The 16,557-nt window shown below is 38.6% G+C and overlaps 1 protein-coding gene across 3 annotated transcripts in view; it reads right to left on the bottom strand.

Annotated features, from left to right (window-relative positions):
• Positions 1-16,557, bottom strand: part of LOC5519967 (dystrobrevin beta) — a 29,970-nt gene that overhangs the window by 2,110 nt on the left and 11,303 nt on the right. For 2 of the 3 annotated variants that reach the window (XM_032365026.2, XM_032365024.2), the window contains exons 15-20: positions 15,694-15,735; positions 13,464-13,479; positions 11,967-12,061; positions 11,455-11,662; positions 741-1,017; positions 227-306 (exon numbers count right to left, since the gene is read on the bottom strand). In XM_032365026.2, coding sequence (XP_032220917.1) covers positions 227-306; positions 741-1,017; positions 11,455-11,662; positions 11,967-12,061; positions 13,464-13,479; positions 15,694-15,735 — 718 coding nt within the window. The remainder of the gene's footprint in view (positions 1-226; positions 307-740; positions 1,018-11,454; positions 11,663-11,966; positions 12,062-13,463; positions 13,480-15,693; positions 15,736-16,557) is intronic. The other variant, XM_032365025.2, reaches the window with a different exon arrangement.

A 16,557-nucleotide genomic window follows, 5' to 3' on the forward strand; every position in this document is an offset into this window, starting at 1 on the left:
TTAAACGCCTCTGTGAAACAGAGTAGTTGCGTTGAAGTTTCGAGCGTTAGCCCTTCGTCGGAGCAAAAGAAATAGGACTCTGTTTCAGAGAGGCGCTCAACATACCTTTTCAACCTTGTGTTGATTTAGTTTTTCTACAGTTTGTCTGTAGTCTTTCTAGTTATACCACTGGGTATGAGGCTTCCTCGACTCGGCTATATTCCCACCACAGGCTACCCGGTTTTACCTGTTGTTCTAGAGCGTCTAGGTCCAGACCGCTTGGGTCGTTTGGTTTCGGTAGAACAATGGTCACTGAATCTTCATCTTCTGAAAAAAGGTAATAAAGAAAATCACTCAGCCACTTTGTTTAACATTTCAAAAGCAATACTTGCTTGAATTTAACCGATGGGAAAAAGTCACTTTGCGTGACTATGTCATTTTTCGGGAGCACTGAATGACAATATTATTTGAAATTAGTTTTGAAGGTGAGACAAAATAATGACTTCTCCAAGCAAGGCTGCACAAGAAATGATAATGATCAGAATGGAAATAGTATAATACTGTAAATCTAAAACTATTTTCGTTTTCTTTCCCTTTCCTGCATACGTTAGCCCACACGCTGTGTCCACCTCAAGCTACGACCAAATAGTGTAAAGAGATTTTTCAACTGGCTATGAAGCAAACTCGTCTCCTTTCGCGAGTTATTCGTTGTCGCGAAAAGGACCGCTAACAGAGTCATTACAAGATAAGCTGTCACTCACCCGAGTTAAGCTCCTTCACAAGCGATGACATCGCATTTGTCACAGAATCCGCCGCTAGTAAAAGATCTTGTCTCAAGTTTCGCGTCAATGATGGCGACCCAGCCTGGTCACCGAACGCCTGCTTAATATCACCGTCCACGCCACTGAGCTTGCTAGAATCAGGCGACATTGGGGTTCCTGGTGTTTGAGGAGTAGAGGCTTTGGAGAAGAGGCCTGGGGCGGGTGAGGCAGCAATGTGTTGGGCCTTTGGGCTGCGCGCGACTCGAGGTGAACCCGCCTGGAAACCAAAAAAAATATATCAATATGGGCGAGTACTGGATATCACATGTGTTTTATGTAAACTTGATATTCTCAACAGGAGTTGAGAAGTGATGATCATACCAATGCGTGTATGAATCGCAGTGGTTTCGCCCACGTCTACAAAAGTCGCTTTGCCTATCACTATTATCATTCAAAATAACGATGGAAAATAAGAGTTGATTTACTTAATAGCGAAAAAATGACAGTTGTTAGAATCAATACTTTGACCAGATGTTCTAGCGATTTTATTAATGGAATATAAGTCAAATATAAGTCAATCGCGTTACTTAACCAATGACGAATTTAACCGATAATCGGTGCTGAAGGTACTTTAAAGGGAAATACACCGAACCGCCAAATGAAATGTTGAGTTAAAAACATGACGCCTAGATTTCTTAGCAGTTTTCCAAACAGCAGGTGAACAAATAAGACAACAGTGGCATCCTTCCTTATTCCCTCTCAATTTACCGCTGACAAGACTTCGCGAACCTTCCGCCCTTTCAGACTTTACAAAAGCAATTTGACTACAATCTTCCGTCTAATTTTAGATATCGGAAACCCACCCACGAACTCACCGAGTTTACAATACAATCCATTTGGTCTAATCCTCTGCTTAAGAGATAAATTATCTAATGGTTTTTTCAATGATAATTGCTTAAGGGAAGGAAATCAACCAGAACAAGGTTAACTTGTCAAAGGCAGGTTATTAGATAGTAATAAAAAGCAACTTCTTTATACCTATTTGTTGTTATATCTTCTTTTAGAATAAATAACACCGATCCATGTGTTTTTATAGTCCCGTTAAAAGCGATTCTTTTAATGATGCAAGCCTTTAAAAGCTGCTTTTAAAAACGTAAAAATAGAACGTTTTCTTTGAGTGTTTGAAAATCATAGCCTTAAACAACGACAACAACAACAGCCGACGCTGTGACGTCTTTAGAAAGTAGAGCAATATATATTCTAAAAGGTGCAAACAACTAAGGATGATTCCCCTTTGTTTAGTACCCATTGTATTGTACCAAATATGCCACTAACGATTCTTAAATAAGCACTGGCTGACTTAGGGTTATTCTTGAAATATCTACCACATACATCGAGCAAACAATTAGCCGAATTTTTCATCCCTAAACTAATTTACCAAATTATTTGGGACTAGGTCAAATACTCGCTCGACGATCCAGTGTCCTTTGCGGGCGCTCCCAAAGTGGAGCTTTGGATCCTCGAGCATGGGTCAAATAGTTTTATGTGTTGTGTGTGAAGTGTTGGTATATTCAGTGTTGCACATCAATTTAAGCATTGATTTAAGGTTTAAACCTTTTTGAACTTTACTAACATACCTTTTAATATTCTTTACTATCCTAAATACCTATCCTAAATTCCATTCAAGAGCACTCATCTTCTTGGCCGCAAAAAGAGTGACCGTGGAGTATGTACACTAAACTCATCTTTTTCTTTTCTTTTAAGCGACAATGTTGAATTGCATATTATATTTTTATACTTCAGACTATTGACAAAGGTAAGTATTTAAGCAATTATATAATATTTATCTTTTCTTTTTTATGTCGCCTTTTTTTTTCTTTTTTTTTTTTAAATTTATTGTAAAAACAATTGGATATTTTTTATAACTCTCACGACGCACATTTACCTTGAAGACAAAGGGAGAGGATGAAGGGAACTTGCTGCATCCACCAAGTTTTGAAACAGTGTTCATGACAGTACAGGAGACACAAGGCGCTTCCAAACCCAGCCCAAACCATGTCCAAAATACATAGGAATTGGACAGCAAAGTAAAGACCAGGAAACACACAATCGTCCTCGGTTCTGGTATGGTGGCTCTGAGCGCGGTAAAAGACATTGCGGACATGGAGTGGGATCTTGAGTTGGTTCAAATGATTCGCAGCGTTCTTCGAAATGGACGATTCAACCTTTTTTAACCGTATTTATAGTCTACGATTCAGACCTCGGACAAAAGAATTTCAAAGAAATAAAAGCGTATATTGAATAGTCTGTTGCGAACGGTGATTATCCACGCTTCAATACACGTATTATGCACAACAAGGTAGTTGCCACTACACAACACAAACGGGTCTCGGCTGGGTACAAAGACTCGACTAAGGGTCCTTCGTAAGGGCTTCCTCTATAAGAATTTCTATTGTGACTTCATAATAACTTAGTTTCCTGCATGAGAAACAGCTATTTTTTATTCTAGAACTATATAAAGGAATGCTTGTGTAGTAATGATTTGTTCTTTCCCTCCTGAGTCTGACGTTTGTAAAGATGTGGTTATGGTCATCGTTATTGTAAACTTTACGTTTTCCGATGACTTTAAAATAAATGGAATTGAGACTTCCAGTCTATTAGCTTTGACAATATAAAGCCGTAGGTTTTCAAATTTCTTTTTTTACCCTGAAAATTGAAAGGTTTGAATATTTGAATGTCTGTATGACACAGTTTAGGAATTTGACGTTTCAAAAGATCAATCATTCAATTACTTCAGATGCCATTGAGTTTCTTGTATTGTTATTTATATAATATTCATATAATACCATTACAGAACGTTGTCGAAAAGATCATTTGCCAGTTAGTAAGAAGCAAAGCTTTGTAGGGCAAGTATTTTTTAGTTATGGAGTGTAAAGTCTATCTAAAGGTCATGTTAAACGACAATTTTTCCTGCAACTTGCAACGTACAAAAACGTATGGTCTCTAATTTTCGCAAAATTGCGAGAACAACTGCCCCGTGTGTCACGTTTCTGCAACCCGAATTTGTTGTTGATTCGCCAACGTTACATTGCAACTTGCAAGAGAAAAAAACAACTAAACTTTTTCCCCGAAATACTTAGAATCACAGTTGTCATGAGAAAATACGAAATGTGAAAGATGTGTAAAGTACATGAAAGTGTAAAGTCCAGTCCAAAAGTATGTCCATTTTTTTTTTGTTATTCTTCTTCTTATTATTAAACAAAGTGCTATTAAGAGGTATTTCGCGATCACAAGGTCCCCCTCGAACATTGAAACAAGACGTCTCGATTCTATAAATAGTAAATCCGGCAAAACAGGTTTAGGATTTGTAACGCCCTGAATAAGGTATCGCAGAGGATATTGTTCTTGGGTATAAAATGCGGTGTATGGATGAGACCTATATACAAGCTTAATAACTTTATCCATTAATAAACTTCTTGTCAGTAAGTTAAAATCAAAGTTTTTTTAAGCTTTGATAGGGAATCAAACAGAGGACTTAAATTCAACGACTTTTATTTAAGTATCTAATTGAAATTTGTTTAAGTTACAAGAATTACTATGGTAAACCCTCAAGGCTTATTTTCACTAGGAAAGTAAGACAAAACGGGGAAGGAAGCGGAAAAGTAATTATGCTTACTCCGCGTTTGACAATAGCGCCAAGGAAGAGCAAGAAAAGAAAGGAAAATAGGTTTTCTATTTTTCCTTCTCCGCCTGCATCTGCTTGACGCTATCACCCGCGAAATAAGCATAATACTTTTCCGTTCCCTTTTGTCTCTTTCCTAGTGAAAAGCCGGCTTTAGAATTGACGATAAATACCGCAGGTTAAGTTTATTTAACGCTCCCCTTTCCAACTAGCGTGGTTTCAACACGGGTAGCAACATCGCTCATACCACTGTTGTTGGCGGCGATGGTGATGCTATTTTTATCGTAGGCGGAATTTTGTTATTGTTGATGTTTTACCCGTCATTGGGATATGATTTAACATTTTGATTCGCCTGCGTCACTTTACGCTTTTCCGCAGGGCTTTTTACAGCGATCAAAGTGAAAACTCTCCGAAAATTAAAAAGAAATCACATCGCTTTCGCGCGACCAAGCAAAACAAGATGGCGGCCAGACTAGACGCTCTGGCCTGCGCGCAAGGCAAGAAGCAAAGAAGCGTCACTCTTTGCAACGCAAGGCAAGAAGCAAAGAAGCGTCACTCTTTGCAAGATCACGTTTTCTCGGAATAAAGATCACGTTTTCACACCTCAAACAGACATATCTATATTAGATCCTACACTAGTTCCCACGAATAAAGTAGCTCCTTAGCCAGCCAGGCGGACTTAGAACCCACTTCTGCGCTTGAATATACACCATATTATTCCTGAGTTATTTTTGCTAATAGGAGTTTTGTACAAGGTATTTAGATGACCTTGTGTTCAGTCTCTTGCGCAAGTCTCTTTCATGGTCACCCCCGTAAAGGAAATTAGCACCTTGCTATTTGCACTATTGCGCGCACCATAGACTCTGATTAATAAACATCTACACAAAATATATAGAGTCCATAATGAAGTTTTTGTAGCCCGGCTTGGCAAAAACCTACGAGGTAGTGTATTCGAGGTAGCCGTATTCAATATAACATTCTTTTTTTTTCTTTTTAGAAAATATAGGAGTTACCGACGGTACGAGTTATCGGGATTGAACTGTAATCCGTTTCACCAACCAGAGTCGAGTAATTACCACTTTGGGTTGCTATGAACAGGGATTTAGTCTTAGGCGAAGCTTTCGATAAAAGCAGACCACAACAACAAATAAAAAACTAGTCCAGACCTGGGACTCTCTTTGCGCTCGACATTCTGGCCAGAATGTGGAGCGCAAAGAGAGTCCCAGGTCTGGACTAATAAAAAACATGATCTAACTTAAGGTAATAGTAAACGAGAAAAGCGAGCCAGTAGCATTATGAGTGAGATATGACGAGGATGATGGTTTCGCACGAGAGTAAGTCTGGATGAAAGGCCTTGGGGACTGCGACTAAGTAAATAGTTGCTTATCGAGCTTAAAAATTATTTCTAAAACGTTTTTCAGCTCGAGAGATTTTTTGAGAGTAAGATAAATGGGATAGGAAAAGACAAACAGAGAAGAGAAAAATGAACGTTCAATGTTTAAAGAAAATTTAATAGAAAAGGTAGCTTACAAGCCTTATTTCTAAAATTCTTAGAGTAAGGATACCATGAAAACTAAGTTAAATACCCCCTTTTCCCATGCTAAAACTAGATCCAATCGAGAGACCTTAGGCAGCAATAGTGATGAAATATGTTTTCTTTAAATATGTTAGAAAGCTACTAAAAGAAGGTATTTGGAGGTACGCATCTTGTTGTGAGCGATGGCAGCCTATTAACCGATCACTAGACAAGTTCCCTAGGGTTTCAAAAAAATCGTCCAAAGATATTTTTTAATCAAGTAATATATTTGACCACGTCCATTAAGCTAGAGTGGCAGTTTAAAATACTGTTGATGAAAGCTCTGACTCGTGTCCGGTTGCAGTCCCCGACTTGCAGTATAAAGCAAAACCGATTATTTTTTTTCCACGCGTTTTGAGCGGGATGGAGTTGTGGTAAGGTCGTGGTGAGGTAACTGGCAAAAACATCGCGGTCCTCACAAAAGCTAATTCGATAAGCATTAGACAGTCTTTGTGGGAGAGAGTCGGAATTGTAATATTTTTTCTCCACAGGGATTCACTTTCTGTTTCCGGAATCTGAATGTTCGAAAATGGACATGAATAGACAGCACCCAAAATGGAATTGAGATAGCTATATTCTAGACGCTTACCTAGAGTGTGAGTGATAAGGATGGTTCACAAACGTCGGACGAGTTTTGACAAACAAGTTCGTCCGAATGAGCCGAATGACGGCATCCAAGATCTATATATCATAACTTTTTATCCTGAATTACGCTATTTATATTAAAAAATCTTGCACTCTTAGGTATAAAAGACTTTTCTTAGTTATTAATAAGAAATGTTTAACGAATCCCTGAGGAAATGGTAAAATATATATATATCTAAAAACAAGTACATCATTTATTTGGTCCTGGCCGGTGTTGCGTGACAAGGCCCATATCGCTATTCCCCGCAGACAAACACAAGGTCAGCGTTATTAAATTCTGTTTCTCTGTTTCTTTTTATCGGTATGTCCGTGACTTTAACTGCACCCCATCCAACAAGTCTTGAAGTGATTTCAGGATTATCTGGATTTCGCAAAACGAGGGAGTCACATTTCTATTCCATTGCAAATACCGAAAAAGAAAACTCAAGCGTTACACAGAATTGATTGCTTCTTCAATGGGCAACAACACGCCTGCTCCGCACATTGGACTTCATGAGAGCACAAAATTGATCGGAATGAATCGCCTAACGGATCAAGGTATTTGGATTTAGTGTTGTCCCGATGAAACATATTTAAATATAAGCATAAAAAAAAGAAAAAACGTGGTGGAACAAGCGCACAATGAGATAAAGGTTATCGCATGTCTACATTTGTAATGAGAAGAAAAAAAGGTCACCGGCTTATTAAACACCGATCATGATGTTATCTACCACGCTACGCGCACAGGCGCTACAGTTAAACCACCATATACACTACCTCGTACCATCTCGGCCTGGGAAGGAATAAGAAACACGTGCTTATCCGCAGTCGAGTATGCACACGCTAGAACGAATTCATCTTCTATCCCAGTGGGAACGTTACGCAAGGGGAAACAGCGAGCGTTTGACGGCCGTGCTAGAGGTCTGAAGGGTTGTCCTCAGTAAGAGTACGCAAAGGCGCATACACCCACAGGCTGCCCAAATTAAAACTCGTACTCGGTTTCTTCTCGGTCGATCAATTCAAAATGGCGTTTGATTACGCACAGGCGCGTACACTCGTCCCCAGGTTCTCCTCAGTCGATCGATTCAAATGGCGTTTGATTGGTAGTAGTTTACCATTCAATGTCGCCTTTTTATACTTGACGGGAAAAGGTCCTCAATAACTTATTTTCAAACTTGGTCCTAATAACAGAAACTATGCATAATCAAAATACTTTGGACTAAAATACTATATCTTAAGACAGGGGATATCGATTATCAAGTCGAAATATCTTGCGCTTATTTTTTTTATTTTGGGAAAACTAGGAGCAGAAAACATATTGGGCATTATTAACAGAACAATAACAGGGCTCACGGTATTTGGCCGCCATTTTGGAAACTCGATCGTCCCGCTCCTCTCCGCGGCCGAATTTTCTAAAATGGCGGCCACAAGCAGGGAAGTGACAAGATAACTCCGGGTTTTCTCCCCGAAATAAAAGTTCAACGTCTACCAATTTTTTTTCGCCGGCGAAAAAAAGGATTTTCCTATGCTAGTTTTTTTTTAAAAACTTTCAGTTTGCAGGATGTGTAATATGTACGTATTTCAGTCCCGTACCCAGGAACTTTTCTTGGGGGGGGGGGGGGGGGGGGGTACGAAATCCGAAATAGTGGACCTAATTTTTCCTGGGGGGGAGGAGGGGAGGTCTCTCATAAAAATCTAACCACCTGCGAAAGAACAAAAAGGGATTTCTTTATGCCTTTGCAGTATCTCCACGGGACGTTTATTGTAGGATTTGGCTACATACCAGAGTGATCTAGCTTATGATTTTGAGTTTTGTCTACAAATAGCACGTTTATTGAGAACCAAAAGTAGACTTTCGGCCATTGTGGGGGGGGGGGGGGGGTGCGTTCGTACCCCTGGGTACGGGCCTGTATTTCAGGGTGCAGATACGCGCTGACCAAGAGACGGCACAAAGTCATTCTTTGCAAAATACTTATCCCAAAGGTTGGTAATCACAAAATTGCAAAAGAAAACCGCTGAGATCAAGCGCTGGAATTAGCGCTCCTTCGCGACCCAAAAAATGGCATGAGCGCCCGTGGCGGCTGAACAATCATATATGGTACTTCTGTTGCGCTTGTGTCAAGTGAGAACCGGACATCAGTTACAAGGCATGTACACCAAAAAGGCAACCATACCCCTAAGACAAAATATAAGACAAAATAATATATTTATACAATTCCTATGGTTAATACTGTCATTTTTTTCATCGGTCTAGTTTGCCATACATTCGACATTCAATTAATTGAATTCAGTTATTATTATTACTATTATTAATTTTTCGTCAGGCCGTCTTTCATTTGGTGGTGTGAATAGCATGCGGACATTATTGCTACAAAATGAGAAGCGTCCAGAGACAAACCTGCGTGAATCAAATGGAATTGAAACAAAAATGCCAGCTCACTCTACCCATGATGCTTTGCTAGTCAAAACACTTTTTCAAGTCAAGGCAGCTGTATTTTGTGCATTATAGTAAAAAGTCTTACAGAATTTCCCTAAAATGGATTATATAAGACTTTTTACTAACCTTAACAACAGAGCGAATTTGCTACTCGAGGGGTGGCCCTTCGTCCTCCCTCAAGACAGTACAAACTGCGCAAGTGCGGCGCCTGATACAAATGTTATAGATGAAAGCTATGATGCACGACGTCCTAAGGTGTTTGTAATACACTTGTGATACATAAATATGTGAATTTCTTGAACATTGTGCTAATTGTTTGTTTTGTTACTTGTTGTAAAATTGCTACAATTTTACACTTGCACCGAAACATGTCCAGAATAAAAACTTATTTTTGACAGTGACTCATTTGGCATCCTTTGCTAAGCCTTGTTGGGGGCATGCTCGGATAGCTAGCAGTCCTTGCGGGCACCCAAAAAAACTTCCAGCGGTGTTATATTTTTCGCGGTGGGAAAATTTGTTCAACCTGGGTCTTGAAACATTATCATAGTAAACGTGTTTCTGTGCTAATGTGAACGCAGCGTGATGTATAGTTTGGCACGCTGGCGTCCGAACAAGGCTTTTTATTCAGCCTCTTGCAGTCCACACAGTTGTGATTCACAAGTTGTCTGCCTGCAAGAGACAGAAAAAAGCGCATTAATAACGTAAGCTCTCTTGGTTCTTTCTTCTGCCGCGAAAGATATCTGGGAGCGCCCGCAAAGATTGGAACTTCCTTATTTCAAGCCAACAAAACAAGAGGACAGGGATATAGCAAATACCTACTTCAGCCAGATAAATTTAGTCAGAAATATTTAAGTTTAAGTTTGGAAAAAAAGCAAAACGCGAAAACGTGCCTCTAAGAATCTCTTTTGACTTTGCAAAAAAATAGACACAAACTTAGCACACTAAATAGCAAAACAATGGGAAACAGCAAAGCTAATATCAAACTTGCAGTTCTTTATTCAGTTTTTTTTATATTAACAAAAGGATTTTACATTTTATCCATTCCTCGGTTCCATTTAAATAAGATGGAATTAAAAATAAATCCCACAGTATTAAACTTGAAAAACAACCAAAACAATTTACATTTTATACAAAATATTCCCCCAAAAAATATAATTGCTTTATCATCGACAGTTTATTACATACATACATAAACTTTAATGTTCTCTTCTAAACGTAGTCAATAGCTGCCACGCCGCAAATCTTTTGCGGATACCTATCAATTCAAAAGATCGACTTCGCGGATGACTATCGATTAATAGTGACAATTACCGAAAAATAATCGATCGTTAAAAGTTATACGACGTCACCTGTTTAGACTTCACTCGATCCCAGAATGATCGCTTTCACTTTTCTTCGCTTCTTTATGTTCCTAGAAACCATTCACACGTCAATTATGTTTATTTGTCGAAGTTTATTTCGCTTAATTTTATTCCCACTTTTATTAACTTGTTTTACATCCACTTGATTACGTTTAACAGAAAAGATTTAGTTATTTATTTGAATTTATATATATATATGCTTATTATTACTGCTTTATTAATTTCATGCTGTTCTAGGGTGAGCTAGCTACAGTGATCTACTGTTGTCATTCGCTTACTGGTTTGGATTTGCCACGCATGCTGACAGCATTACCATCGAGAGCCATTACTTATCCCCTTACATATATGTATGCAATCCAATTAACACCGCAGGGTTTTTACACCTTCAACGTGCGATCACACCTTCAAGCATTGTACCATGAACATTAAAACGGGACAATAACAAAAACGGAAAGTCCAGTCAGCAAGAGATCTACGCGTAGAATTTCAAATCAGTTACAGCAAAAACTCTTTGGTATAAATCAGTAAAAAGTAGAGAAAGTATGTATGCAACTTTACATTCAACCAATCAAAAACGATAACGGGGTGGATCCTGGGTTCCAGGGGATTAAACGGTCGAGAGCGTCTGAATATATTCAACGGCCAACGAACTCTAAATCAGGCTTAGGCTAAGTTCAAACGTCGCATTATCCATGAGCCGTATTCAATGCAAATGCATGCAAATGAACCAGGTCGTTTGTTTCATCTTCATTTGCATGTATTTGCATCGCATACGGCTCATGGAGAGTACTAAGTTTAAACTTAGCTTTAGAGTGACATTTGCCGGAAACAGACATACCTTCGCTGTTCACGTTTTTTTTCTGTTTGTTGTTTGTTTTTTTTCCTTATCTTGTAATATCCACATACTTACAAATAAGGCCCGTAAAAATCTCACCAACGACTAGACGATTTCGGTTTTTCCATTTGGACTGACTTATGCTTGAAGGTGCTTTTAACGGTTTTGCGTATCATTCGTGCCTTTTAGCTGCACTTACCTTGAGTAGGTTCATCAAGCCTTCGAGCTGAACCATCAGCTCCCGACGACTTTCCTGCAACGCGGACATGCGCAGTTCAAGCTCGTCCTTCCGTTGCCGTAGCAACTTCAGTTCAGCCAATAGTTCCGGATTCTGAGCCAACTGGGCAGCAGACTTTGATGCTTCGTCATGCTCGTCCCGGAGACGTCGAATTTCCTTTAGAAGAAGCCTGGGATGAAAAATAAGGGAATGTCGCCAGTGTTCTCCTGCCGCGAAACTCTTGGTTTGAATTCAGGGTTTTGAATTTAAAATAATGTTCTAGAAGCGTTTAGTTTACTTTCACAAACTGCGAATAAGGATGCAACAGGCTTTTAAATGATCTCTGTTTTCCGCGGGCCTCATTTGATTATCCGTAAGGTTCCAGTAAGTACTTCATGTAGCCATCAATATGGTTAGGGTAAGGGTCAGTATCTAGGATACACTATATGACGGCTACATGAAGTACCAGCCCATTAACCCAAACTACCGCTGACCTGTTCTTATTCTCCAAGGTCTGGATGAGCTCCCTTTGTTCTTTGTTAGCATCGATGCTTAGCTCACTTGAGGACTTCGATGGCGGCTTCTGACGCTAAAACAATTAGTTGCACAGCTCTCAGTAAAATGCGAGAACATTGAGAGTTTCCCTGCGCACCTTCGGTCTACCTATGGTGTCGTCGAAACCACAGGTAGACCGATGCCACTGTGGTGCAGGACTAGCATATATCTATAAAACGTTTTCAGTGCAAATGGCGAATGACAAATGTTTGTTCAAAAAACGACCGGTATACATGGTTATAAAATATGTAAGAATAAAGATGAGAAGTAAACAAATTACATGATTTATTCTGTTGAAAATGATTTGAACCATGTATTTACCGATAGAAAAACTGTCATTTGCCTTTTTGACATAGATGTACATGAAAATATCATCAAAGGCTCTGTGAGCCAACTCCTAAATGCAAATTTATTTTTTTAGTATTTTCTTGTGTGCCTAAAAGATATACAAGATACTGAACAAAGCATGAACACATCCAAGATGCTGAGAGTACATAAAAATGTCCTTATACCTTTTTTTCTTTTCGATGTCATGACACACCAAGAACCGTATAATTATAATTATGATTACAAACAAAAATTGCAATCAGTGGGAATCGAACCCGGGTCGCTGCGGTCCGAGCAAGTGTCCGCACCGCTAGAATAACGTGGCATTGCTGAATCGATCCGTAAATAAAATTAATTTTAATGCTATTGGTATCGTACCGTTCAAAAAAGTTTTTACTAGCATGTGAAATTTTAGCATATTCTTTTCGGAAACAGAAATAAAATACCCGCAATAATTGATCACGTTACTTTCATACAATGTGTTTTATGCATGGTTACATTCTAGAAAGGCTCAAAATCGTTATTCGATGAATAAGCGAGGGCCATGCGTTTGTACGAGTTTTGTTTGATATTATTTTAGCTGATTGGGAAGAATTGTGAAAAATTAATTTGTGGAAATATCTGCTCTTCGATTTTGTCCTTCTAACAGAGGCTTTATTTATTACCCTGCAAACAGAGACCCTGCTAACAGAGGCCTTCGTCAATTGGCGCGCATGCGCACGCTCAACCTACATGGAAGACTTTCTGAAGAAACTAGCTTATATATACTTTACGGTCATACTAAGGAATGACCGAAACGGTCACAGGTCGATGACACAGCCCTTTTATAGTAATAGGCTTTAACCGGAAGTTGAACACCGGAAGTATACATATGATCTTAGGATCGCTGTGTGGCTAAAGCACAGAAAGACCAGAAAAAGTTTACGGATGATCGATCCGACCATCCAACCATCCGACGATCGAGTGACACAGAAGTCTCTCCAATAACTCGTAAATGCTTTGCAAGCATTCACGAGTAAAAATGATATGTAATGAACTCGATAAATAATCTAATAAACGTTGTCTGCTATAGGCTAAAACAAAACATTGTAAGAATATATTTTACTTACCGAATTAGCAGCAAGCCTGAAATATGGAAAATACATTAAATCAATCCATGAGTTTGTTCGGTAGACGGTACTTTCCAGTCAAAAAATAACAGAATACAGCATCTGTTTTTCCTATATAATCAAAGTGTTTATCTTGGGATTCCTGTGTTTCATCAAAATGTCAAGGATTCTCATGAGACATTACAATCTGCTTCGTCTATAAAGTGTTCAATTCACCCATCCCATGATTACCCATAATAGGCGACTTGTACTCAGGGGTCACGTAACTTTTTGAGAGGCACAGTCAAGCCAAAATAAACACAGAAATGACTTCGCCCGTCATACCAAAGACCGACGAAAAAATAACATCTTTTAATGAAAGCTCTTTCTGACAAAGGAACTTTCTGGCTGTTTTGTAAGCGCTGAAAAATATGCGTTTTGTTGTTGTAAGTTTGCCCGGTAAAAGACGGATCGCGCGGCGCATTTGCCACACAAAAAGTATTTGCGGTTTTGAAAGCAAAAACAGTTGAAAACTTCAGAGGCAGTAATGATCACAAATACAAATTAACTTCTAAGAATTTTACAATTGTTGGAGTTAAACAGGCGTTTAATGGAAGAAATTATAAGAAGTCTTATTAAAGACGAAAATTTGGTAGAGTCGAATACCAATTTTTTTGTGTATTATATTTATTCTTCTGGTTCACGATCACGACAATTTGGGCTTTTTGTATTTAGCAAACTTATTTTCCATGTACATACATAGTTTTCCATCGCGTCTAATTGAGAAAATGTAACAGCGGAATACAGACACAGTTACGATCCGAGATGGAGATCATACGTTCACAAGTCACGAAAAGGGCCTCGTTCTGATTCCACACGTTGCCACTACTGGAAGAGGGTATGTTAATCGAGTTCATAGCCTCAATTACTTATTTGCTTTGAGATAAATTCTCGTCCATTTCCTAAAACACCATCATGCACTTGAAATTACACCGATAAGAGCTTTCTTTCTGAAAGCGTTTTAGATTGCCCCATGAAAAAAAACAAGAACAACGTTGAGTAATTCAGTATCTTTTTGTCTTTCTGCAATCAGCCCTTTATTTTATTTACTTCGACTCGACAGGGGAAGAACGTTGATTAACAAAAATTGACGATATTCTACATCCTCTTTGTGAAAAACGAAAAAAAGGAATTAATTTGTTTCTTGCCCTAAGCATAATCTAAAATCTTCTCGGCTTCTGGGCCGATTGGTTCGGGTAATTCATTTGCGTCAAGATAATGACGAGACCTCCTAGGTGAAATTAAGTCTGAGAAGGGAGAATAATTAGAGACACAATGGAGAATACAGTAAATGAGTTATAGTAATTGCACTACGGATTTGCGCCGGAATATCTCCTATGTTGTTTTTGAAAGTAAAGATAGGCATTTCACCTAATTTACTATAAAATGAAATTAAAAAGAGAATAGAAAAACAATACGTAGAAATCAGATATGATAAAAAGTAAAAATCAATTTCAGAATAAAAGAAAACTGTACTAGAAATCTAAAACGAATTGATAAAAAATCCAAAACAGTTTTGAAAAGACAAGAAATAGGCTAAATCGTGGAGCGTTTTCTTCTAGCAAAAAGATGTAAAATTTACATGCATGGCTCTTGTGGCAAACAGAGCTATATTTGTGTGACTAATATAGATGGCCGCCCATGATATGTATATAGGTATAGGCTGTTCAGGTGCTTTAAACCTACTGGAGGCATGAGATCTCGTAAAAACACTGGATTTTAAATGCTGTTTGTATTGTTCAATTCAGACTGCTGGCGACCATAGACTTAGCATGAGGGAAATAAAACGAATAAAGTCAGAATTTGCACAATAACTCATCCATGAATAAAGAAATACAATTATTCAAAGAGAAATGAAATATTGGAACAGTGGGAATCTGAAAGCTTGTACGTCTAAAAGTAAGCCCGACATTTTGACATGTTTTGATAAACATTTTGTAATTAGATTTTTCAGTAGGAAATAGCTCTACAAGGAAGAGAGGCGACGTAAAAGGATTTGGGTTATAAGGTTAGGATAATATGTTTTAGAGTAATATGTTTGCAAGAGGAAAAATAAGGGGAAATATGATATTAGAGATGCAGAAAGGGAAGGTCTCGATATTATATTTTTAGTAGCAGGTTATGGGTCTTAGTTATACGTTTTGAGATTAGAACGGTTGCAGGAGAAAAGGTTTTGTGTACTCGTACTAACCTAGCAGCATAACGCGAGATCAGCTTGTGCTCGTCATCCATCCTACAAGAAAATAAAATTAAATAATATAAATAAAAAATCCAACACCAAAATCCTGAAGACAGATTTACGCAAGTTACTCTCTACTTCACGCGCGAAATTTGTGAGATTCTATCCAGGTTTTGAATTCGTCCTTTAAAAAGGGAGCCGCCCGGTAAAATCTCTATGGTTTTGAAACAACAACAACGGTCAGGTTTGATCACTCTGTGGTAAGATTGGTTAGCTTATGTTGACTGATCGCAAAAGTAAACTTATACAACGCATACTGATAAACTGCGGTCAGCCTTTTTTTTCGTGAGAATTAAAACACCAACAAGCTTGCAGCGCCTCACCTTAAAACGTCGGCCAACGACTCCATGTTTAAAATGACCAGAGCTATGAGACGCACTGTTTATATCCGGCGCTATATTTCAATAAGGTCTAAGACGTTTCACTGAAGAATCGCTAATAGGCACCCGAGACTAAAAACGCATCAATTAATAGGCCCACTGAGAGGCGATCGCCAAGAGCACGTTATTAGTTTAAACATCTGAAGTGCAACGAGCAAGATATTGCGTTTATTTCAATGGCGAGATGCAGCATAAGACAATGAGTGGGCAAAAAAGGAGATAGAAGGTGCCCAATGAAAGTTTTCTAATCAAATTGATGCATTCGTATGAGAGGGTGATCAATTAGCGCACGGAAAGTGAGAATTCCCAGCTGTTTCGCCACTTCATTATGAATCGGAATCTAAGTGACGCTCACTGTCACAACATCACTATCACCACTAGGATGGGAATTCATTCGTTTGGAGAAACACTTAAGCAGGTACCGCATGATTAGTAG

Source organism: Nematostella vectensis, chromosome 3 (assembly GCF_932526225.1).
Source record: "Nematostella vectensis chromosome 3, jaNemVect1.1, whole genome shotgun sequence".
NCBI lineage: Eukaryota > Metazoa > Cnidaria > Anthozoa > Actiniaria > Edwardsiidae > Nematostella > Nematostella vectensis.